General features: G+C 37.4%; 1 protein-coding gene across 9 annotated transcripts; it reads right to left on the minus strand.

Annotated features, from left to right (window-relative positions):
• Positions 1–852: 852 nt before the first annotated feature.
• Positions 853–20,618, minus strand: LOC148864569 (pectin acetylesterase 8-like). 9 transcript variants are annotated; one of them, XM_088975034.1, is made up of 14 exons: positions 20,429–20,618; positions 20,232–20,311; positions 19,312–19,427; positions 19,080–19,162; positions 18,506–18,635; positions 18,294–18,373; positions 18,102–18,188; positions 17,890–18,014; positions 17,736–17,796; positions 16,792–16,845; positions 16,599–16,676; positions 16,358–16,463; positions 12,673–12,866; positions 12,113–12,590 (listed from the first exon to the last, which is right to left on the minus strand). In XM_088975034.1, the coding sequence occupies exons 3-14, from the start codon at positions 19,424–19,426 to the stop codon at positions 12,477–12,479; spliced, it is 1,227 nt and encodes a 408-aa protein (XP_088831160.1). In that variant the 5' UTR covers position 19,427; positions 20,232–20,311; positions 20,429–20,618; the 3' UTR covers positions 12,113–12,476. The 9 variants fall into 9 exon arrangements, 7 of the variants coding, with proteins under 7 accessions (XP_088831162.1, XP_088831163.1, XP_088831165.1 ...); XM_088975039.1 differs by lacking the exons at positions 12,113–12,590; positions 12,673–12,866 and adding exons at positions 8,105–8,452; positions 8,573–8,718 and having other exon boundaries at positions 20,232–20,618; XM_088975035.1 differs by having other exon boundaries at positions 12,673–12,815; positions 20,232–20,618.
• Between the last annotated feature and the right edge of the window lie 4,872 nt (positions 20,619–25,490).

The following is a 25,490-nucleotide window of genomic DNA, read 5'->3' on the forward strand; positions in this document are numbered from 1 at the left end:
TTACCGAAAAATGAGTAAAGCCTTATATTTTGTTCATATTTTGCTCTGACTTACTGCTTTGTGATCTGGGTTGGTCGATAAATGAAGTTGATTGGATTTCAAATTGGGGTGGTTTAAATTTGGTCTGTGGATGGAAGTCTATGCTCTTACACTACCACGGAATTTTACTGAAGTTTCCTTTAATAACTCCATCCGAGCCCCACTAAAATTGTAAATCAAATCCAGCTGAGCCCAAATTGTTTGAGCTGTCAAGAATATATACTTGTGGGCTCGAACACTATTGATGAAGTACGGTGACTCACGGTGATTTGTATAGGAAAGTTAGTGCTTAGGATTATCAATGTTTTAGAAATCCACTCTGAGGCTGAATCGTTTTTGCCTTCACGCTCAGTTTGTGCTACATTAGCAATATGTAAATTCATACATATTTATATATATATATATATATATTATATATATATATGTGTGTGTTGTATACATATATGTGTGTATATAGGTTATGTATTAAAATGCATTTTATCAATAAATAATGTATAATTATGTTATACATGTACTATATGTATTATTTTATATTTAATTTATATTTTTAATTCAGTTTTTAATTTTGTATTCATAAAAAAAAATATTAAAATTTGTGATTTGAAGCCAAAAAATGGGTTTATTGGAAAAAATAACAGGGAAAATATCTCAAAAAGTTGCCCAGAATAGTTAAATGTGTATGTAGATTTAAAGAGGCTATAACTTTACACTCGAATATTTGATTGATGAAGTCAACAGTTTTAAACTAACAGGTCAAACAATTTTTGATTGATGAAGTCAACAGTTTTTAACTATTCTCCAGATTTTACTAAAAGATCCAAAATCTTGACCGAATGACGGTTTAAATGGTTCAACCAGTAGAGTCAATGGCAGAATAAAAATACTGATTATAATATGAATTATGAGAAAATACGGAAAAACCCACTGCAGAATTTTGGTTTCTACCATAGACCTACAACATTTCAAAATGCCAATTACCCCCCTATTCACCAATGCACCCTGGTTGGCACCAATGTAATCAACCATTATCAGCATTCTTTCCATTTATTGCACATTCCTTATAACATTGATTCTACAAGTACAAATTTATTAACAAGGAGAATTGGCTAGTTATTTGGTTTTAATTCTCTCCAGATTATTTGCCATCCTCTTCACTTTATTTATTTATTTCCAAATTTCCATCTCTCTCACTCTACAAGAACCCACTAGCAATTAATCCCGACGGCACGAAATCCTATCCTTGCTTGAGGCAAATCATAAACCACCTCATATGTCCGCTGTTGCAGGTTGCCCAAGATGCCCACATCGGTTGGATCTTGGTTTGGAGCAAATCCCAAGCAATAAATCGATGCATCTAATTTAACAAGAACCCCTGAGAATGGGTCCAACTGGACGTCGGTACCTCCTCCAAAATGCAACATGACGGGAGGTACATTCACCGTGGCGTTCTCAAGTTATAACACGTATCAAGAATCGCCTGTGGTGGTGCTGATGGGTAGTTCGACATGGCTCGCCGGAACTCCGACCGAAGGATCGTGTAGGCTAAAGGCGGTAGACGACTGACCACAGTGCCGGAGTCTATCACAGTTCCAGGTTTTGTAAACACTGAAGGTGAAAGAGACAATCTCTTCCCTCCGACGCTTATTCCTATTAATGGGATGAAATAGTAGTTTGGACTGTGCGAGTCTGTCACCAACTTTGTGTACTTGACGGCAGAGGTGGTGCTTGGTTGTTTGCCCAATGCCAAGTAGCCATAGGAGGTGTCTGTGCGCGGAAAGCAGTAAGAGAAAACTTTTCCAAATTTTCTAGCTGTTTGAGACACCAGAGACACCTGGTTGCGCCCAAATGCAAGAACCCCAGATGTGGAATCTGGGAAACTATTCTGGTTGCCACACCCAAACTGAAAATTTGGGAAGACATCAGAGGGTGTTATTCTGAGCGTTTCCTTTCCAAAGACCCCCTTAGAGAAGCCTCCATCGTTGTAATGAACTTCGTACAAGCAGGAGGAGTTGCAGCTGGGAGAGTGGCCTGTGGCCGTGTAGACTGGAGAGCACTGGGGAGTCCAACACGCAAATGGGGAATAGGAGGATGACCTGGAAGGGGCGAAGGTGGGTATAGATGAACAGTTAGTACAGAGTTGGCATCGGACCCAACTCAAGCTACTTCCGGTGTCGATGTTCACCCAGAAATCTTGTTTTGGTGTGCCCATTCCGATTTTGACAATGTAGTTGGATGTTCCGAGAAGGTGGCCTGACTTGATTGGAACTTTGGTCTGGGAGTCTCCCAGACCCAGAGGGGATTGTTTGTTGATAGCCGATTGGATAGAGCGGACTCGGAGTTCTTCTTGGAGCAGGATTTCATGGAGACTGAGACTTGCTTTGCCTAGTGGTGAGCAGGGTCCAGTTATATCCACTAGTTGCAGCTTTCTGTAATGATCCGAACCTGAAGAAACCATGAAAAGCTCACTATATTATTAGTTTACTCTCTATTTCTTTCTCTCTCTCCATCTGCAAGTAAAGAAATATGACATAAAAGAAGCTTAATGGAGCTTCTTTAAGACTCGTACATGCCACGCTCCATTGATAGATAAAGTGGCTGGTGCGTGACACTTCGTACTTAGGGTTGTATTCGGATGGGATTCAGTAAAATTTGAATACGATTAGATTATTGATTTATAATTCAAATCCTAATGACTCGATCAGATTCCGATTTATTCTAATTCTACTTTAATTTTATTAAATATAAAAATATTATTTACATTTCAATTTTTATATATAATAAATAATGTAAATATAATATATTGAATTTATTATATTGCCAGGTGTCCCAGAATCAAGATCTGGCAATCCCCAATCAGGATCACAGTCTTACAACACTGCTAAGAATCCCTTTTCTACACTTATATATAGCATATGGCTTCATCGCACAACCTCTTATTAACCTAATAAAATCTAATTAATACAAATTAATTGTTTATGTAGAGAAAAAAGAAAATTCATATATAAAGTAGATAGGTTGTTTTCGAATAAAAAACTGAACATATTTTCCTTTGTAACCATCGCATTCGCATGCTTATAAAACCTGTCTCCTAGCTAGCAATGCAATTTTATTTGCACTGGTGTAAAAGTATTGGAGTACAAATAAGTTGAGTAAAAATTCTGATTTATTACTGTTTTGGGCAATGTTTTTGAATCGTCATTGACCCAGATGGTCAGACCGTTCGGATCGGAATCCGTTTAGGCGATCGGTTCCGTTTTACTCTAAATCCGGTTTTTGATAAAAAACACTTAAATTAGTCAACAAACCGTTGACCCAAACGGTTTGACCGTTGAACCATTTGACCCGAAGAACGGTTTGCGGTTTAGAGCAAGTGAAGAACTCTCAGATCTGAGATCTATTTGAGAAAGAGAGATCACTTGAGGAGTCGAGGGATGTGTGATATTGTGAGAAAGATTCAAGAGATCTGGGAGAGCAGGCTAGAAATCTGAGAGATCTGAGACCTAATGGAGTCTAGATGACAGATCTTAGAGAGAGAGAGAGAGAGAGAGAGAGATCTAAGACAGAGAAATCTCATATCTACTTTCGTCGCCGCCACTGTAGTTTGTCATCGTTGTCGTCGTCGTCGCCACTACAACCTGCATGTGACCTCCTCCTCCTCTTCCTTCTTCTTCTTCTTCTTCTTCTTCTTCTTCTTCTTCTAAACTCTTTTAGCCATTGACAGTTTCTCACATCTCTCTCATCCTCAAATACTCAAACCTTTTTTTTTCTCTTGTATTTATATGCATCTTACCCTAATATTCCAATCTAATGGGTAAGATGACATATCACCAGCTATAATATTTAAACTGTTCAAACTGTCTTACTCGGACAATCGAACCGCTCACCCGAAAACCGGTGGCTAGAACGGTTCTATTTCCATGTCGGTTTTTAAAACCTTGGTTTTGGGTATTCTCTTATTTTGCCTGTGTAATGAAGATGAAGTAAAATAAAATCTGAACAAAAGTAAATGAAAATCAAGGCAAACTAAATTAAGTCAGAATTTACACTCTTATGCATTTGTACTAGTGCAAATAAAATTGCACTGCATATAAATGAAATCTAAATAATAAGAAAGGGGAAAATCTTAAAACCTTGTATGGATGTTATGTAACTTGTTGGTGATGGTAATGAATCATCTGCATTCTCTACCGTCTCTCCTCCATGGGCCTCAATTTTATACCAGCAACAGGAGTGAAGCAAAAGAATTGAAGAGGCCAAGATAAAGCCAAGGAGAGAAGTATGAAGAATGGCCATTTCCGTTGCAGAAGTTGTAGATGTAGTGGAGGTTGTAGCCACTGCTATTTAAGGAGGTAAGGTATGAATAGTTAGAGGTAGGAGTAAGCATTTCCTTAGCTTTAGAATTAAGAAAAAAAGGCTAGGGTTGCAACTTGGGTTGGGTTAGCCTGAACCCGACCCGAATAAAATAAGATAGGGCTGAAGGTTGGTTTAGAATTAGAGTTGAAAAATATAAACCTAATTTAAAATTTTGATAGGTTAGGTTTGATGCCTTCAACAACCAAAAAAATCATACAAATAATTTTAAGTTTAAAATTAAAGCTAAGGCTCAGTTTGGAAGGAGTATAAATAAAACTATATAGAGTGCAAAACTTTATATATTGTATTATTTTGCATGTGTTTGTACTGTATATATTTGTATTTATACTCTTTCCAATTAAGGCTAAGACTTTTTTTTGTATGTATAAAATAAGTATTATATTGATAATCAATTAACCGGTATCATAAAAGTGGTAACCAATCAGATGCCTTACATAATTTGAATAGTTTGTGTTTTAAAATAATTATGACACTCTGCACTGAAACAACTAAATCAAAACTTTTGATGTATTGCCATGATCCCACCTTGAAATAGATGAAGTGATTTCTTATTTCTTGATGGGGCCACTGCAACACATCTATTGCCATAATATCTTAGCAAAAGTGAATCCTTGTATCTTAAAAAAAACCCATGTAATTAAGTATTTTATTTATTATTTATGTGACTCGGGTCTATATTTTCTTCCCAACAACATACGTAGGCTTAAATAGGAGAGAAATAATTAATAGGACCATAAATAGGAGAAAGAAAGAGAGCTAACTAGTATATAGGTCCTTAAATAGAGGAGTTAGAATCTTAATAGGAGAGAGGGAATTAAGATATTAATAGAAGAGAGATAATAAATAGATCATTAAATAGAGGAAGTTATAAAGAGTTGCAATAGTTACATGGCTGCCCACAAGGTAGCCAAGTTTGCCCACAAAGAATGATTCATGTAACTGACTACTGTTAGTGAGGCTGTTGATGAATGAAAGTTGCCTTCCGGCTTTTCAAAAACAAATCAATAAACAGTAATATTAAATAGAGGAGTTAATAGGAGAGTGTTAAGGTGGTTAAATCAAGTATATAGAGGAGGGGGATCGTTGGGCTAGCCCGTGAGTGACCCGACTATAAGAAGGAGATGTATGACAAAATACCATCACCGAGGCCTCATTTGGTTTGCAGGAATAGAGGTCAGTAATTAAAATCGGAATGAGTTATTTCGATTCTAACTGTTTGGTTGGGTGAAATTAGAATCTTATTTCCATTGTTGTTGGAATGGCATTTCCCCATTTGAGGGAATGGATTCACTCCCTTTCTCTTGGGAATGAAATTCCATTCTTACTTATTTCAATTTCCATTTCCATTTTTGTCTGAACCAAACAGACTATGGGAATTGACCATTCTGATTTCAATTCTGAAAGATTTTGCTTCCACTTCCAACTACGAACCAGACAGACCCTGAGTATTGCCCAACACAAACCATGGCATGACTGATAAATTCTCCGTTGGTCTCTCTGGGCTGAATGTCTTGGATCTGGGCTTTTTGGGTCTTTTGTTTCTTTTTTTTTTATCTTCTTTGGGTTTATCGGGCTTTTGATCTTGTTTAGGCCTTTTCTTTGAAGAGCTGAAAATTAGGGTTGCAACTTATGGGGGGCCAGAGGCAGAGGGGGGTGGCTCAGGTTGGTATATTGTGAAAAGTTGAATGGGCTGGCCCGAAGCCTGAGCCTAAACCAGTGTAAAATATTAACTCGGCCAACCCATGTTGCACCACTACTGCAAATGGATCGAATGGAATGAGATAAAGGTAGATTCAAACTTAATTTGTTTATATTTGAATTTGCATCAGATCTTATCCATCAGTTTTTTCTTTTTTTTTTTTTTTTTTTTGGGATTTGAATTGAATTTGGAATACAAAACAGATATTGAAATAATATAAATAAATAAACTAAAAATGATCAAAACATTATATATTATAGTATTAATAAAATGAACTAAAAAAGGCTTTGACATTATATTTCATAACAAAATGGGTTGAAAATTACTTGTATAAATGTTGAACCCATGACAATTCAGTTAAACCACAACATTCAACCAACTTCATTAATAGTTATAATATAAATTTTAAATATATGAACAAATATATTTAATTGAATGAATTGGATTATATCAGATGGGATAGGGGTGGATCCAGATTTGATCTATAAATGGATCAGATTCAAAGCACCTTCAACGGATTGAATTCGAATTTGAATTTGGACAATTGGATACCGTTGTAGCCCTAAAGAAGACAGATGGAATGTAGGAGTGTTCATTTCTACTAGCTAGGAGTAAACACAAGGGAAGTAGGTACAGCTTAGAGAAGTTTTTGGAAGGAATATGAGACCTAATACTTCTAAGTTCTAAAAAATAAAAGATAGTTTACAACTCTTTCCTAAATTACAACTAGAACAGATCTCTTATCCCAAGATTGAAATAAAATTCTTTACAATGCAAAAACTTTATGATTCTTTCATGAGGATGTCCAAGACAATACCAACTTCCACCTATACTTTCCTTTCCTAGAATCTTCCTTGTCTTCTGATGATTTTATCACAAAACTAGTTAAGTCAAATATAAAAATACAATATCTTTCTTTAATGAGGTGACCAACATATAGTCATATAATAGATTGTTTTTTAGTGCATTTTTCAATTAATGAGAACCATTGGACATGCATGGATATTAAAGCATTCCCAAATCCCAAGTACATGTGAAATTTTAAGTAATTTTACCATTTCCAACCAAGATTTGAAAATGCAATGGCCAGAAGGGCCTAATCAAGGGATCAAATTCCTTTCATGGGTCTGGTTCAACAAGTCGTAACAGTCAATGGCTTCATGTCCCTTGGTGTAAATTTTATTAAAAGAGAGAATAAAAAGAAAAAGTACATAGTAACTGGTTCAACAGGACAGAGCCTGTACCTAGATTTGCCAAAGCAAAACCAACAAATATGGACAAGGACAAAAAACCATCCATCCAAGGACAAAAAAGTCCTAGCCGATTTTTCTGGTGATTCCACATGGAAACCCACTATTGTTAATTAAAAATATTTTGTTGCTTCTTCCTTCTCCCACTTGCTGAAATCCTTTACTTTGAGAAGGGAATTCTGGTTACCACAATGTGTTATTGTATTACTTTTGATTCTACTGCACTGATTTGATCAGTTCTTGTTGTTGTCCAACAAGTGCAAAAGTATCATCAGTAGTATTTTTCTATGATCCTTGGGTCCAAAGTTTGTGACTGATCAAGGAAGATACAGATTGGCACCAAGAGGAAATAAGCTGCCTAGAAAGCATCATGGTAGAGTAGATTTCATATCTAGGACCAAGTCCATTGATAGCCTAATACACCTTGTCTATTTCTAACATTGGTTTTTATATTATGGCCAGATCATCATAAATATTTTTGAATTCCTTCAAATATTCATTGACAGATAGGCTACCTTTATGAATAGAGTGTATTTGTCCTATGGGACTCAATTTTCTATCCTCTGAGGTTTCAGAAAAGGACATTTCTGAGAACAAGGAAAGCCAGTATATTCCTAAGACTGTCTGAAAGACATGATTTTGAGAATAAAGGCACCTGATATGACAAATTTTATATTGCTGTCTCTTCAATAACCTGTATGTTTTCTCAATTCCTGTGTAAGTAAATTGTCAAGCAAGAAAAGAATCAAGAAATTGAAACCTTTTTTACTTAATGTAACAAGATGCTCACAACTTATCATAATGAAAATAGTCTGATTTTATTGCAATAATAATATGTATACCCATGAAGCAAACCACTTCCTTATAAGGTATTTTACTGATATCTACTTGTTTGAACTTGATTCATCTGTAGTAATGCTTAGTGAATAATAGATATCTGCTACTATATAGGAATTCTCAACTATACTTGAGAATATCCATTTGGCCCAAAAACACGATTGTGGCAAGAACTATCACAAGGATAAGGGCAATCTATCTTCTTGAAATCGCTCCTGTCATTACACCAGTCTCCAACTGCTTTGGCAATTGGCTGCAAAACATAATTTATTAACAATACAAATATATAAGATATCTTAGATAGAAAGTAAACAAATTAGACCAGATTCCAAATTAGTAATGAGTTTACAGACGAGAGATCTACTAGACCTACCGTCTTATCAAGAACAGGAGAGTCAGCCCTTAACCATGTTTCCTGCACTTCGGATTGGCAGTGAGCATAGCAAGAGTTTATAAACATGCCCTTCATGGAAGAGCTCATTAATTCTCCCACTGAATTTAGAAACTCCGACCTGAAACCTGTCAGGGTATGTATTTGTCTCATTAAGGTTGGAAATTTTATCTAAAACCAAACCAAATGAAATATATCCTTCAACAGGTAACTCACTAACTCCATTAATGCCAAAAGTTATCAAATTGAAATACTCGTATGTTCCCTCTAGGAATTTACAAGTACCCTACCTAACATAAAGTTGCTACAAAAAAAATGATAATTGTATTCATTTCCAGACATAATGCTTGTTGATTGAGAGAAATAACAACTATATACAAGACTATGATGTGAGATTTCCTGAATCAAAGGTCATTTGAACTTCAACATGAAATCTCAAATATCTTCCATTAGAAGATCAAAAACTAAATAAATTAAGAAAAATTACTGGCACCTCATTATGCCCATGTTCAAGAATTCATATCCAGAGTTCAAGAGTCAACTCAAAGTCCATAGTATATGACATAAATGCATTTCCTCTGACGAACTTTTAGAACCCATAGCACCTTTTTTACATGATGACAATGATGATGCATGTTAATTATTAAGTGCATTATCAAAACCAAGAAAAAGGAAAATCTTTAATCGACAAAGTGTGCATTGTTCTAACAAACCATGGATCACCCATCATACAAGAAGCTCAAAATCTATCTTTCTTTTCATCAGTAATGATTAACCATAGACTATTCTTTCATTTCATCTAGGAAGCAAACCAGACCCAGATAATCAATCATTGAAAAAAAACAAAGAAAAGAAAACCTTCAAAACCCACTTGTTTTATTATTCAGGAACGTACTGATCTGCAACAACTTGTTCAGTTTATTTCAATAAATTAAGATACCAAAATTGAAAGCAAAAATAAACAAACAAAGCCAAAATCATTAGTTCAACCTGAAACCACAGAATAGAGATTCCAGAAGTAGACAATCACAGGGCATATTCGTCCTCCTAAATGGCTGAATCTCAGACAAGACTACCCTTCCCACTCTTTCAGCTCAAGAAATCTGACTACTAATCCAACTCACACTAAAGCCAGGTAATGGCAATGAGCATAGAACAGTACAAAACAGAAATTTATCCACTTCGATCACTTAGCATGCTAAGTGAATACGATACTTATACCAAAGTGATCAACCACTCTAACCTTACGTAACTGTAAAGCTGATAAGCCGAATTGGATGGAGTAAAACAGAGAGAGAGAGAGTACATGCAGAAACTTGTCGGTGATTGAGGTGGAGCCAACATCCAATTACGTGTTAGATTGCATCAACGTATTTTTCATTTTCAGCTTCAGCAAGGCACGGCTCCCTTTGGGCTTTGGATTAAAAACTGCTGACATGCCGCAGGTGCCACTGTAACAGCAACTAACAACTACTGTTTCTAAATTCTAACCCTCATAAACAGATTAACCAACCAAAAAACAACTCGGAAAATCGGGACATGTGAGAGTGGCCATGCATGCAAAATGCAACATCTACTCCTCAATTCACCAATGAAGTCATACACAGTGCTTCTAAAAGCTAAAATTAGTGAATAGCTCCAGTAGACCACAGTGTTTTATCTGGTTCATCTACTCCTCAATTGACCAGCTCTCACTTTTAAATTTGATCAAGTTGATATAGAAAAAGAATGAGACAACTTAGAATTATCTGTTCTGTAAGCCATAGCTTCTGTGGTTAATACATTGCTATCGATTATAAGAGCATTTTTGGTCTTGCAGATATGCTGTACTCATAATGTTCTGTACATAGTTGCTCTATCTTCGATGTTTAATTCTCTATTCCTCTTCCACGTTTTTGCTATTGCTTTTCTACCATTGGGCATACATAACAGGCCTAGTTCACTACTTTAGGTTGTGAGTGCACATAACGCCAAGGGTTAGAGCTATTGAATGAATCTTAGAGCTTGACCATCAAAATCCTTTGCACCAATGGATACGTCCTAGAGGTTGCCCAAATCAGCTTTAAGGGTAACAGATATTTGCCAGCCCTTAACTATTATTCATTAGTTTCTTCTGTTTTCCATTGCAGATTCTGTTTATTGATTATTATTTTGATTCCTATTGTAATTCCGATACACTATTATTGCCATACTATTGCTTCTGTCTGCTTACTTTTTCCAACAAAGGAGACATCGATATAATGAGAAAATACATGTTTGATGACATAAAGTAGTGTTACCACAGGATTTGAAAATTGATGCCTTTAGCATGTAATAATTGAATTTGAAGGGCTAGCTCTCTAATCTCTAGCAGGTTCAGTGATAATTCCTGCAACTGGATGTAATATTATTATTACATATATGTCCCAATAAAGTATACAATAAATATTGATCAAGTGAGTTTTATAACCTGTAAATTATATACTCTGTTGATTTTAGACATCCAGATGGCTAATGTTTCAAGGATCCCTGGATGATTCAATGCAGATATCCTTACCGAGACAATCAAGACAGAGGATTCTTGTATCATCTTGGATCATGGATCATGATAAGATCAACTGTCACAAAAGTGAGAAAATGAACAAGATCTCCATTTTGGGGGGTGGCATAAAAACTGCCAAGTCAAAAAACTACACAAGGCATAGGGTGGCATGGTCCTTGATTTCTCCAAAAATTACACCAATTGTTGGTTCTGAGCCTTCAACTCTGAATTCACAGCATGGATGAATATCCATTTTGTCTCTTCTAGGGAAACCTAGAAACCCTTAGAAGGCAGGCATCCCCTTTTATTATTCTACTTCTGAAAAAATAGTTGACTATTTAATAGGTATTGTGGACAGCAAAGAGGTTCGAATATTAAGGACCTTTGTCCATCTAAAAATAATGGCCAAAATACAATACCAGTAACTATGTATTGCATCTTTATGTCATCTACTTGGCCTAAAGATTCCAAGGAGTGTCCATTCTTACACAGATAAAGTTTATGGTAAGAATGAATCCTCTTCAATGAAAAAGTTGTTGATGCCTACGGCCTAGGTTTTTCACCAATATAACTCCCTAATTTTCTTGCATTAGAATTAAATGAAGCCACACAATCGCTCACCTAGGGATTGAAATGAGTTAACGGTAAGATGCTGGAGTTGTTCTAATAACAAATCATGGAGTTTTACTTTTTGCACCTGTTATGTCAACAAGATTAGCTCCATTGAAGGATGTTGACAGACTGTTGTTTCTTCAGTTGCACTACAAGACATACACTTTGCATCACTGAAAACTGATGCGTAATGCCAAAGCTAAAACTTCCAAAAAATGAATATAATATGCTCCATTCTAGGGTGACTAAGGAGTCAAGCATTTCAGAAAGGTCTAACGTAATTTCCATCTGCCATTTCTGGCAATCACATTATATTCATGTCTATTTTATCATCCACTAAAATTCTACACAAGCTCGATCAATCATATATTAATAACAAGATGCCCATGACCTGCTATAACTAAGATAGTTTTATTTTATTGCAACAATAATACTCAAATGTATAATACAAGTATTTCCTTTATGGTTCCCTCTAAACATTACTGTTGAGCCTGTAACTATTATGGAATAGAAATGTAAGATTTTTTTTTTTTTCATTTCTAAACCTTATTTTTCCCATTTATTGAAAAAAAAAATCAACACTGTAATGCAAAGTATCAGGCACTTGAGTTTAGTGCTCCGGTGATCTTTGCTTTCTCAAGGGAACAATTGATCATTCATTTGTTTTTTGTTCAACCTTGATTTATCTATGGTAATAACCTTTGAATGGAAATCAGCCTCTACTTAAGAATTGTTAACTTATGCTCCCAGATACTAATTATGACCAAAAACATGGTTGTGGCAAGATTTGTCGCAAGGATAAGGGCAGTCGATCTTCTGGAAGGGCCTTCGATCATAGTACCAGTCTCCAACTGCCTTTGCAATTGGCTGCAAAACACAATTATGCATTATGCAAAATAAGGCTAACGTAAACAAGAAATATATATGCATAGAAGAGAAATAAACTCACTGTATTATCAAGAACTGGAGAGTCATCTTGTAACCATGTTTCTTGCATTTCAGATTGGCAATGGGCATAGCAAGAGTTTATGAACATGCCTCTTGAAGAGCTTCTTCGTCCTAACAATGCACTTAGAAATTCCATCCTGAAACCTGTTATGTCATGATCACGCTTTATTAACCTTAACATATTCCTGAAACCAGCTAAAAAAAGTGGAAATTATATTCTTCCTCAATTAGTTCCATTTATGTCATAAACATATAAATCGAACTATTCCACTGTGCATCTGTTCATTAGTATATATAAGAAGCCTCTTTTTTTCAGTAGGGCTGCAAAAGGATCATATCAAATCAGATATAACTCAAATCAAATTCGATCCCATTAATGTATTGATCCTAAGAAAACCTTATCCACTATCATATTCAAATTGGACTTGATTGGTTTTGGATAGTGCATGCTGATGATGTGTGATCTGGCAGCTCCTTGCTGGTTGATGACTCAGAAGCCAAGCTGGAGAATTCCTTGCTGGAAGGTGACTTGGATATCGAGCTGAGTAAGGCCGAGCTAAAAGATAGCTTGGATGGATATCGAGCTATATAAAGGAGAGTTGTATAATCTTCTAGGAGACCTGCAGTGAAACAATATTAGAGTGCCCAGGTTTCTTTACCCGAGGTGGGCACTCCGATGCTTAATTCAGCGAATTGGAGATTTTTGAGAGAGATAAAAGTAAGAGAGCTAGAGAGCTACGAGAACTAAATTGTGCATGTACCTTGTGAGGTTGGAGGTGAGGCCTATATATAGGCATTTTTCGGCATGGGCTTCACGCACGGCATCCGAGATCTCCGGGAGGTCGTGGTTGGCCGGGCCGAAGTCTTCAGAGGTAGTGGAGCACATAGACCAGGCTCTGTGCCTCCGAAACATTCTATGCAAGAACTAACTTCTGGAAGACCTGGGAGTGATGGGACTCACACACGGAGGAGGTCAGCGAGCACGTCTCACAGGTCGCCACACGGACCTCAGTCGAGTCGACAAGTCCTCAAGGGAGGTTGCTCAACCACAGGTCGGCCCTAAACAAGGTGTTCCTAGCCGCCTTACCGATGTGCCCAAATTGTAAATGAGGTTGCCAGCTAGGACTCCAGTTAGTTGGTGGAGTTAAGTCGCCAGGTCGGCGGAGGTAGGTTGCTAAGTTGGATTTCAGCAAAGGCAAATCATCACCTATGTGGTGTCGGGGTGTCGTCCAGCTATTCTGAGATGCCACATGTCATGATGTTAGTGGAAATTCAAATCTGCCCTCATCAATTGCCCCTACTCCCGAGTTGAGATCAGCTCGACAAAGGGAGTAGCTTGTTGCATGTCCTTTAGCTCGGAATGACTAATTTGATGAGCTCGTAGGCATTGGTCCAATTCGCTCCCCAAGTTGGAAGTCTTAAGGGTTAAATGCAGCCCTACGCAGGACTTCGCTGTCTTGACTATCGAGGCACAGGAGCAAAGTCATCTGCTCGAGGAGAGGCGGAGCAGGCACCTCGAGGACATCTACCTTACTAGGGATGCAATCGCCAAGGAGTTATGCAATTCAGCTAAATACCTCGAGAACGAAGTTCGTCATGCTGTCCTCACGAGGGGCTTCCAACTACGTGGCTGCCTCGTCAGGTCGCTCAACTTACGTAGACTACAATGCAATGTCCCTCACGCCAATCCTCGAAGGAGTAGCCGACAAGGTCGATACAAAGCCTAAAACCGAGGTGGAGGATGACTGTGAATAAACCGGCCAAGTTTGCATGTCTACTGCAGTGTTGAAAGTGAACTAATCTTCCTTTCTTCAGTTTCTCTTTTTTTTTCTCTTCTTCTTTTCAGGTCGGCGATGCGATGTCGACATCCTTTGAGGTCGATTTAAGCGTAGTGGTGGCAATGCTGCCGAGCTAGATAGATGGGGAGGCAACCTGTTTAGATCAGTCTACCCGTTGTCGTCGTGTTTCGAGGTCAGCTTGAGGGGGCTTTAGCTAAAAAGCGGTATGGCTTTCCCTTAGAGCTCAATTTGAACAGGTCTCCAAAGCGGATGGTCGTTCTATAACTTTAAATATGGCTGCAACTATGCCATCACATGGGATTGGCTCTCCCGGGTCTATGCTTGTGGGTCAATGCCATACATGTACTGCACCTGCTCCTGAACTGCTAACCGCCCACTTCTACTGGAGCCATGGGGGCTCACATTGAGGGGGTGGCTCTACTTTTTGCGGGTCGGCTACTCTAATGGGAACCATAAAAGGTTTGACCTATGAGGCCGGTTCCTCATTCAGTTAGCTGCCAACTCTCATAGAAGCCATGAAGGGCTCAATCGGTAGTGAGGCTTCGCAATTCGGGCTGGGAGACAATCTGGGCCAGATCGTTGAAGCTCGCCCAGGCTAGTGGTTCAGAATCTGCCATTGTGATAGCTTTGTCGATACGTGCATTGCTGCCGGCGTTGGATGGTAGGTCGGTGTCGTGGCTGCACCACATTAGTTCTCGGAGACGCTGGCCATCTACTCCTATGATAAGCCACAGGGAACACAACCTACAAGGGCAGCTACTAACTGTAGGTCACCAACTTGCATGGGAACCTTGAAAGGCTCGACCCACAAGGGTGACCGCATAGTCCATTGGCCGCCGACTCCCACGGGAGCCATGAAGGGTTCGACCTGTAGAGGCGACCTTGCGAAACAGAGCTAATGAGGCTCGCCTGGGCTGATTACCATTGAGTGCGAATATAGAATGGGTTGAGGTCGGCAAGGCAGCTCCATAGTCTGTTAGTCGTCAACTCCCACGGAACCACAAAGGGCTCGACCTACGGGGCGGCCTCACTTATGGGTGCTTGTCGTCGGTCCACTAGTTGTTCAGGTCATTCTGCTGTTGATTGTTCCGCTGTTATTGGTTGTTTTGTGGCAACATGAATGCACCAAGCTAGGACTCCAATTAGTTGGCGGAGGTAGATTGCCAGGTCGGATTTCAGCCAAGGAAAATCATCTGCTACGTGGTGCTAGGGTGTCACCTAGTTGTTCTGAGATGCCACATGTCACGATGTCAGTGGAAGGCCAAATCTGCCCTCATCACATGCTATTAATAAATTAAACTAGAAAAGATCAAGATAGTATATGTTGTCAATAAAATGAACTAGCAATGTCTATAGATTTTATACAATGAATAAAATGATTTAAAAATAACTTCTTGAGACTTGAATGTATAGTAAAATTACAACATTCAAACCAATTTTATTAATAAATGCACATTAATTTTATATAGATATTTACATATGTTATATTTTACGTATTTTTGGATTCAAATTGAATCATATCGAATTGGGGTGAGTCCATATTTGATTCAGTTATAAACAAATTGAATTGGATCATCTTAAATCAGATTGGATTTGAACTTGAATTTGGATTAACAGACACTGTTTGCAGCCCTACCGTCAGGTGTTTGCATTCCCTTTAGAATTATTTAAGTCCATGATTCACAAGATCCTGTGGATATCAGCCAACTAATATACAGTATTTATATCATAAAATTGGCAATATATTCTCTTGAGCCTACCGTTTAATCATTGAGAGAAAACTTATAGAAAAAGAATCACAAATTTGTTGACATGTTTACTGATTAAAGGACTACTCATGCTTGGGTATTCAGAGTTAAGACTATGAAGGAGGGTTAGTGCATCAACCTTGCATGGTTTGAAGTTGGATGGACGAACAATTCTTTATATCAAGCTTGCAACTGAGCCAGTAGCCATGAGGATCAGCAACACCTGGAACCAAAATGTTCCTTATCTGGAATTAAAATAGGGACTGGAATTAGACGTTCTGAATTTGTCTTATTGAGTGAAATAGAGGATGTATAACCACGTTAGAAAGAACTTCATGATACATGATGTGTACACAAAATACAGCTAGGGAAGTTTTTACCTGCCATGAATCATAGGCTGCATTTAGTAGAAAAAGTGGTGTACGTATACCATGCACTATGTATTGTGGGAAAAAACACTGTAGTTTTGTTCAGATGCATCAGAAAATTAAACTAAGGAGATATTGTTGAAATATGAGTTTCAAAAAATAAAAACAACAGAAAAAGAAATGCAATTAGAAGATATGTACTTACCGTACTTGGTTTCATTGTTGAAGTGCAAGATGTGGGCAAATTCTTTACTGATCCCTGGGCAATTTGTGGACATAAACTGAGCGTTAAAGTAATAGAATCATGATAGGACAATTCATCTCCCTTTCAGACCATAAATGATTTAGTTAAAGGAAAGATATGTGATTTTCCACTAACTGAATCATCAAATGAATGTATCAAGGTTGAAAATGGAAATATAAGTGTAAGAGGAGTAGTGGAACAAATGATCTGGGGTTGAGAAAAATTATTTATTTTATTATCAACACTTTCATCCTTGTCCATTTGGGTCTTCAAAGGGGAAAAAAGGAGACTTCTTTATGTAAATGAGAAAAATCAAAGGGTCATACTTTGACCCAATATATGCATGACTATGATGCAAGACACATTTAGTAAGTACACAAGCATCAGAAGAATAAAGGATAAAACAATTTAAAAACCAAACATGAACCCTTTGATTTTTTATACCATTGAAGACCACCAAAACAGATGGATTTCATAAAATACATCCAACATAATTTTCACCATTGAGCGATTGCTTGGTGCAATGGTAAAATCTCCATCTGACAATCATGTAAGCATGGGTTTGAGCCTTGATTGGCCACTTTGTGCCATAAAAGGGCAGCCTGGTGCACGAGGCTCGGACCATTGCCCGGGTCTGGGGAGGGACAGATATGCAGCTTTACCCGGTAGATAAGGAGAGGTTGTTTCCAAGATTTAAGCCCTGGTCACCCAGGTCGCAATGGAGCAACCCAACCGTTGCATCAAGGCCCACTCTCTTGTGCCAAAATAAAAGAAAGAAAATACTGGAGGTCAGGTTATCATCTAATCTCCCCCTCCAGATGTTTAGGACCAACATTTGGTGAAATATACTTTTGTTCTCATGAAAAGAGACCATATTAATCAATGTAAAGGAGAAGAAAACATACATGGGTTGTCACCACATCATTAAAGTAGGATTTTATGTGTTCTCTTCCAGATATTTCTTTCCTGTCATACAGTAACATTGGTTTTATGTTATGTTATCCTTTTCTTTATAGTTTCAGAAATAAGATAGGTAAAATGTACTAATTAGGAACTTACAAATTGACAAAATATCCAGCATCAGCAAGGCATTTTACTTTGGTACCTATAGGTAGGAGTGCATGGAAGCTGTCACAATGGAGAATGGAGGCCAAGCCACCAGCTGAACAGCCAGAAAGAAGAGCCTGTGACCAATTTATTTGAATTATTAAGATGATGGCATTAAACATAGAAAAAATAGAAATGCAGATGAAAATTTCAAGTTGTAATACATATTCAGCATTTTTCATCCCCTTCTTTAGCAGGTCCTCTATAACAGCAAGCCAAATCCTTGCTCCTCTGTAGTGAAGATTGGTGACCTGATCAATTGGTGGCCAAAACAAAGAAAACCATAGTAAAATATTCACCTGTTTAGATACTTTTAAAATTGAACATTTAACTCTAACCAAAACCAAAAGACTCACTGGATCTACTTTCTCCAAATCTCCGGTAAATGATGCTCCATCACAGTACCGGACCTTGATTCTATTCCAATTATAGAAATCTGGATATTGAAATTCAACTCTAAGTCATTTCACAAGAAAGGAGTTACATAGAGAATAGAGTTGCATATAGGTCCAAAGATATGAAAATTTAGTTCAAGTAGAGAGTAAACCCAATAAATCACAAATTTGACCTGGGTTAAATTGCTTATTGTTGCTCAGAATCCCAGAGAATGCAATTTCTGTAACCATTTTCTTAGAGGAACCTAAATGGGTGTTCTTGCGGAAAAGACAAGTTGTAACATTGGTACACCATCCTCCACCCTGTGGAAGGAAAGAAAAGGATTAAAACAACAAAATAAAAGAGCAAAATAATAAGAAAAAGGACCCAGAAAGCAAGGACTTACAGCACTTCCTGCAAAGTCAGTGGAGAAATAGAAATAACTTTAAAAAATGTCATAGATATTCAACAAATATACCTTACCCAGACGTACAGAGAGAGTTAAACATGCAGAACTCATAAACAACAACCAAAGAGAAAATTATCAATTTAGTTCTGTGATATTCTAACGAAATCTGTTACAGAGATTTGGTGTCTTAATGATTTACAGCAATTCCATTTTAACTGAACAAAAGTTCCAACTGACTGAACCGAGGTTTAAAATGCTTGATGATAAATCATAGACATCCTAAGGGATTAGGCTTCATGACAAATGAATCATCTGGCACATGACAAAACACTAAGGAAAGAAAAATATAAGGACTGACCTCAATGTGAACCAGCCAATTGTTAATTCCTGAGCCAAATCCTTTATCTAAATGGTATGCTGGAGGACTACCATCCAAACAAACTGCAAAGAATTGTGAACTTCAAGGTAAAATATAGTAACAACCAAAGAGAGGGAAAAATTCTCTAGGAGTTCAATCCCTTTGCCTATCACCATTGAAGGGCGGGAAAGGAGAGAGAAAAAGAAAAGAAAAGCATTAATAAAGTTATTACCTGCACCCTTAGCCACAGCAGATTTAATGTAAGTAATCTGCACATATAACCCATTCACCTTCAATGTGATCAGTATACAGATTATAAGTTTCCGCCATGATCTTGCATAGACCATTCTGTGCATGCCAATTGAAGTCAAAACAGGGGAGATACTACGAAATGCAAAGTATGCACATTTCAAATAAGCAATGGAGAAAAAAAAAATCGATCATTAAATGTTACTCCTAAACCTACTCCTTCACTCCTCACCCCCACCCTTGAAGTGTCATTATAATGTAGCTTTTTCCCCAAAACACTGACGAAAAACCTGTTCCTGGGGGGGCGGGCTTTTTAGCTTTTACCATTTTATCAATAGAGAAAAAGTATGAAGCTTTCCACCCTAAGCCATCTACAATGGAAACTTCTACACCAAAAGCTCTATAAAACTAAAATTAACTGCATTCAACCCATCATGCTTTTAAGTTTGGCCTTCCACCCAGGGTATCTCCCCCTTCAATGCACCAAATAGTTAAAGAATAAACAGGGAAACAAAGGAAGGGTAAATCAAAATTGACATTAAAGAATTCCAACAGGTTTTCTTTCCAGCACAAAGAAGCGGGGAACCTTGCTTTCCAATATCGCTTTTTCTCCAATTTGGCAATAAAATATACAGACAGGGAAATTTTCAGTACAATGAAGTTCTACGATTTGTTGCATTGTACACAACCCTTCGCTTCAACAAATTAAAATGCAAACAATACCAATAACCAACACCTGCATATCCTTTAACTGAATCCATTAAATTAAACCAGATTATCTAATTTTTCAAACCCATTATTTCCTCCATTAAGAACTACTCAACTGAAACGCCAAACAAGCTTCTCGAACCTATACCAATAAACAACAACAAAAAACAATGAAAAAAAACAACAAAGTTGTACCTGAAAGCAAAGAGAGACCTGCAGGGAGGGAGTATGCAGAGCAGTTTCACTGATTTGAATCTGGCACTAAATCCAGCTTACTAATGCGTTTTCAAACAGGAACAACTCAACACACTGAGAAGTTTTGCTACATGTGATTGAAAAAAAGAAAGAACATCCTGAAGAAACCAGAAAATTTAATTTCTCAGTAGTCGCACCTGCAGGTTATAAGCAGAGACCCCAAGAGCAGGCACTGATTCGCTTCGATTTCCGAACCACCATAAATTTGTTATTCAAATGAAAAACAAATTAATCTTCTAAAACCAGAAGCCAACCAAACTCCCGTTCTACGCGCCTGCAATGAATGGAGAGTGTTATTGGAGAGAGAGAGAGAGAATGAAGCGGTAACGACTTGCATGGAGAGAGTGGCTGATGATTGGAGTGGGACTACTGTCGAATTCATATTGGACGGTGATGTATCTTCTGGGACCCACGAAATGGCTTCTCGTAATTCGCAGATAACCGCAGTTGTAACTGAAACCCAATGAGGAGAGAGAGAGATTATGCTGTTCACGTGGATTTGAGTGAGTAGAAAGTCATGGGTTATGTGTTGTTTACTTGTTTTTTCGTAGAAGCTGTGCTTCTTGTTGTTTTTCATCTGTTTGTCAGAAATACACTGAATGTTTTCTTTAAATGACATGTGCATCCTTTACGTTTGTTTTGTATCCACACAAACTCTGCCCACGTCTATCTACAACATCCCGCCATACATAAAAAATATCTCATCCTTTTATATAGTATTATGCAGTAGGAGGAGATGTTTTCTATTGATGGAGATAATATATTGTGGGTAGACGTGAATAGATAGATGATCCGGGAGTCTTGTTTGGGCCTGTTTGAGAAGGGCTTCTGCGTTTTGATTGAGCTGCTATAGAAAATTGGATATGGTTGAGCGTGCGTGCATGTTACTAATAAGCTACGGGAACTAGAGTAACTTCGCTGAACCAGTCATAAAAATCAATTCAGATCTCCTACCCAGTACCCCCACAAGAATCCTACCCACAAGGCACTATAGGCTTGGACCGAAATCAAACTCATAAATTTCTGGGTAGGGCCTCACACACACACATATTCAATCCTAGTCCCACCAAGCTCATGATTGTTGGATTTTGATCTCATAAAAGATTAAATCCAATGGGTTTGATTGGTCAATTACATGAGAAATTGCACTTGCACGCTTGATTGAAAAATCGGTTTTTCTCTTACAAAACTCAATTTTGAACTTGTACCACATTGGAAAATTATATGTTTTGTTTTCAGTATTTCAATAGGAACTGATTTACACTCCTTAGAATTAGTAGAGGAGAGTATGAGGATTCGATACCACGCAACGTGCGCGCACGCGTGTGTGCGGGCGCAATGAGGCGCACTTTGCTCGCACCCGCGTGGCTCGCGATGGGTGGCTTTGGTTTTGGTGCGTTGCTGACCGTTGATCACCATTGATGAGTTCAACGGTCACGGTTTGATCGGGTGTGATCAAGAGGCACAATTCAAAGTTAACAGTCACCAACTGTTAATTACTTTTTAAACAGTCACAATATTTGAAATTGTGACTGTTCAAGGTGCCTTCTCTAAAACAACACCTACCTTTTCTTCATACCTCTTCACAAATTATTTAAGGAGCATGAGACAGACTCCAAAACACACAATTTCGAAACTCACTATCTCTTTCTCTCTCAGTCCGGTCTGCTATAGTCTTACAGAAGGTTTCTTTGGAGACTCTTCAACTTTGCTGGTTGCAGATTCTCGCCCAAGGCTCTGTTGTATCCTGGGAACGAATTTGCCTGTAACCCAACAGCAAACTCAGTAAAACTGAGTGGGGGCAAATAACGTTCTAAAGACAATGTCTTCAGACGCGCCTCAGAGCTTCTCCTCCAAAGTTATAGTGACTTCATCTTTTCCAACAATTTTAGAATGTTATTCTGCAATGGAGGCAGAAGCAAGCATGACTTCGATCAAGATGATGAACCAAGATCTTGTTTGACTAGACCAGTTCGATGGAGCAAATTTCAGCCAATGGCAAGACAAGATGATCTTCTTTCTGACCATACTGAAGCTATACTATCTGCTGGACCCAAATCTGCAATCACTTCCTGAACCCACTGACAAAGACTCTGAGAAACTAAAGAAGGAAAGAGCAAAACGAGAAGATGACTCACTTCTGTGCCGAGGACACATACTGAATGCTTTATCAAACCGGCTCTACAACTTCTACAATGAACTTACATCTCCAAAAGAAATCTAGAAGGCCTTAGAATTCAAATACAAGGTGCAAGAAGCAGATACAAATAAGTATCTTATTGCAAAATACTTTGACTTCACCATGAACGACCAAAAACCTATACTGGAGCAAGTTCATCATTCCTGAATCTTTCCAATTGGGAGCAATCATTGCCTAACTTCCACCCTATTGGAAGGATTACAAGAAGAAACTTCTACACAAGGCTGAAGAACTTACCTTGGAACAAATTCAGTAACACTTTCGTATTGAAGAAGAGTCTCGAATTAGAGACAGTAGGGATAAGACCCTGACCGGTATGCTGAACTCTAAGGTCAATTTTGTGGAAAACGGATCAAAGAAGACTAACCCTGCATTACAAGTAAAGAAGAAGGATGGGAACTTCAAGAAGAGCAACAACAAGAAAGGATCCTACTATGTTTGTGGAAAGAATGGGTATTATGCCCGAGTCTGCCGACATCAGAAAGGCGGAACCAAGTCTGCAAATATTGTAGAAGACAATCTCGTGGCCATGATTACTGAAGTCAACATGGCAGAATCGTCTTCTGGATGGTGGTTTGATTCAGGCGCCACAGTCCATGTTTGCAAAGACAAGTCCTTGTTCAAAATATATGAAGAAGTGACTAATGGCTAGAAAGTACAGATGGGAAACCAAACATGTGTCAAAGTGCTAGAAAAGGCAATGTAGAGTTGAACTTTACTTCCAGAAAGACACTAGCTCATCTGAATGTTCTCCATGTTCCTGACATTAAAAATAATTTGGTTTCAATAAATCTCGTTTGTCTTTGAATCCGACAAACTAATCCTATCCAAGAATGTGATGTTTGTTGGAAAGGGATATGGTTGTAATGGTATATTCAAATTAAGTATTAGTGAAGGAAAAGTTTCTGTTTATATTGTTAATTCTTTCTCTTTATGGCATTATAGATTGGCACACTTGAATTTTAAATCCATAAAGAACATGAGCAAACTTGGAATAATTGCTTACAGTAATGAATCAACTGAAAAATGTGAAATATGTGTAAAATCTAAAATGGCTAAGAAACCTTTCCCTAGTGTTGAGAGAAATTCTCAACTTCTAGAACTAATCAATTCTGACATTTGTGAACTCAATGATGTATTAACTAAAGGAGATAAGAGATATTTCATAACATTTATAGATGACTTTTCTAGGTACACCTATGTCTACCTTATGAGAACTAAGGATGAAGCATTTGACATGTTTAAACTGCATAAGACTAAAATTGAAAATCAACTAGAAAAGAAAGTTAAAATCCTTAGAAGTGATAGGGGTGCTGAATAGTTTAAAAATGAGTTTAATTCTTTCTGTGAAGAATTTGGAATAATACATCAGTGTTCTGCTCCCTATACCCCTCAATAGAATGGTTTGACTGAAAGGAAAAATAGAACACTTATAGAAATGATAAATTGTATGTTGTTAAAAGCTAATGCACCCTTAAACCTACGGGGGGAAGCACTCCTAACAGCCTGCCATTTACATAACAGAATTGTTTCTAGAGTTAATAACAAATGCCCATATGAATTATGGACAGAAAGAAAGCCTAATTTAGCATATCTAAAAGTGTGGGGGTGCTTAGCATATTATAGAGTTTCAGATCCTAAAAGAACCAAATTAGGACTCAGAGCTAAGAAAAGTATGTTTGTTGGACATGCAGAACATAGCAAGGCCTATAGGCTTCTAGACTTAGAGTCCAATATAATAATTGAAACTAGAGATGTTGAATTATTTGAAAATAAACTATGTTCTGAACCTACAGAAAATGACAAAGAAACTCAAATCTCAATACCTATTGATAATAATAAGACTGAAAGAAGAAATGACACAACTGTAACACCTACAATAGGACTTAGAAGAAGTCAAAGACAAAGAACAGATAAACACTTATGTTCAGATTTTATCTCTACTTAGTCAATTGCATTTTTTGTTGAGACTGATAGAAAGAAGATTTTAAATAAGATACATATTGTCCTAAACATTGAAAATGATCAAAAAACCTATAGTGAGGCCATGACCTCTAGAGATGCTGCCTTTTGGAAGGAAGTTATAAATGATAAAATGGATTCAATAATGTCAAGTAACACATGGATAATAGTAGACCTGCCTCCAGGATCAAAACCAATAAAATGTAAATGAGTGTTTAGAAGAAAATACAACACTGATGGAACCGTACAAACTTTTAAGGTTTGATTGATAGCCAAAGGATTTAGTCAAAAAGAAGGGATTGATTACTTTGATACCTATGCACTAGCGGGTAGAACAACTTCTATTAAAACACTCATAGCATTAGCATCCATTTATCACTTATCTATTCACCAAATGGATGTTAAAACCGTTTTCTTCAATGGTGATTTAAATGAAGAGGTTTATATGAAACAACCAGAAGGATTTGTTCTTCCTGGAAACGAGAAGAAAGTCTGTAAACTGGTTAAATCACTATATGGATTAAAACAAGCACCTAAACAGTAGCATGAGAAATTTGATTCTTGCATCATAGCTTTTGGTTTTAAACATAATAGTGTTGATAGATGTATCTACTCAAAATTCACTAGAAATTATGGAGTAATTGTATGTCTTTATGTTGATGATATGCTTATTGTGGGTACCAATATGGTTGGCATAAATGAAACAAAAAACTACTTATCCTCTGTCTTCAAGATGAAAGATTTAGGAGAAGTAGATACCATATTGGGAATAAAAGTTAAAAAGCATTGTAGGGGCTATGCATTAAGCCAATCACATTATATTGAGAAACTACTTGAGAAATTTAAGCATTTAGAGTTTAAAGAATATAGCACGCCATATGATTCTAGTATAAAGCTAATAGAAAATACTGGTAGAGCAATTGCACAACTTGAGTGTGTTTGTGCAGTAGAAAGCTTGATGTATGCTATACTTTGTACCAGACCTGATGTTGCATTTGCAGTAAGTAAACTCGGTCGGTTTACAAGTAATCCTAGTG

The sequence above is a fragment of the Nelumbo lutea genome, chromosome 3 (genome assembly GCF_056320005.1).
Source record: "Nelumbo lutea isolate HS-2025 chromosome 3, American lotus-T2T, whole genome shotgun sequence".
Classification (NCBI taxonomy): domain Eukaryota; kingdom Viridiplantae; phylum Streptophyta; class Magnoliopsida; order Proteales; family Nelumbonaceae; genus Nelumbo; species Nelumbo lutea.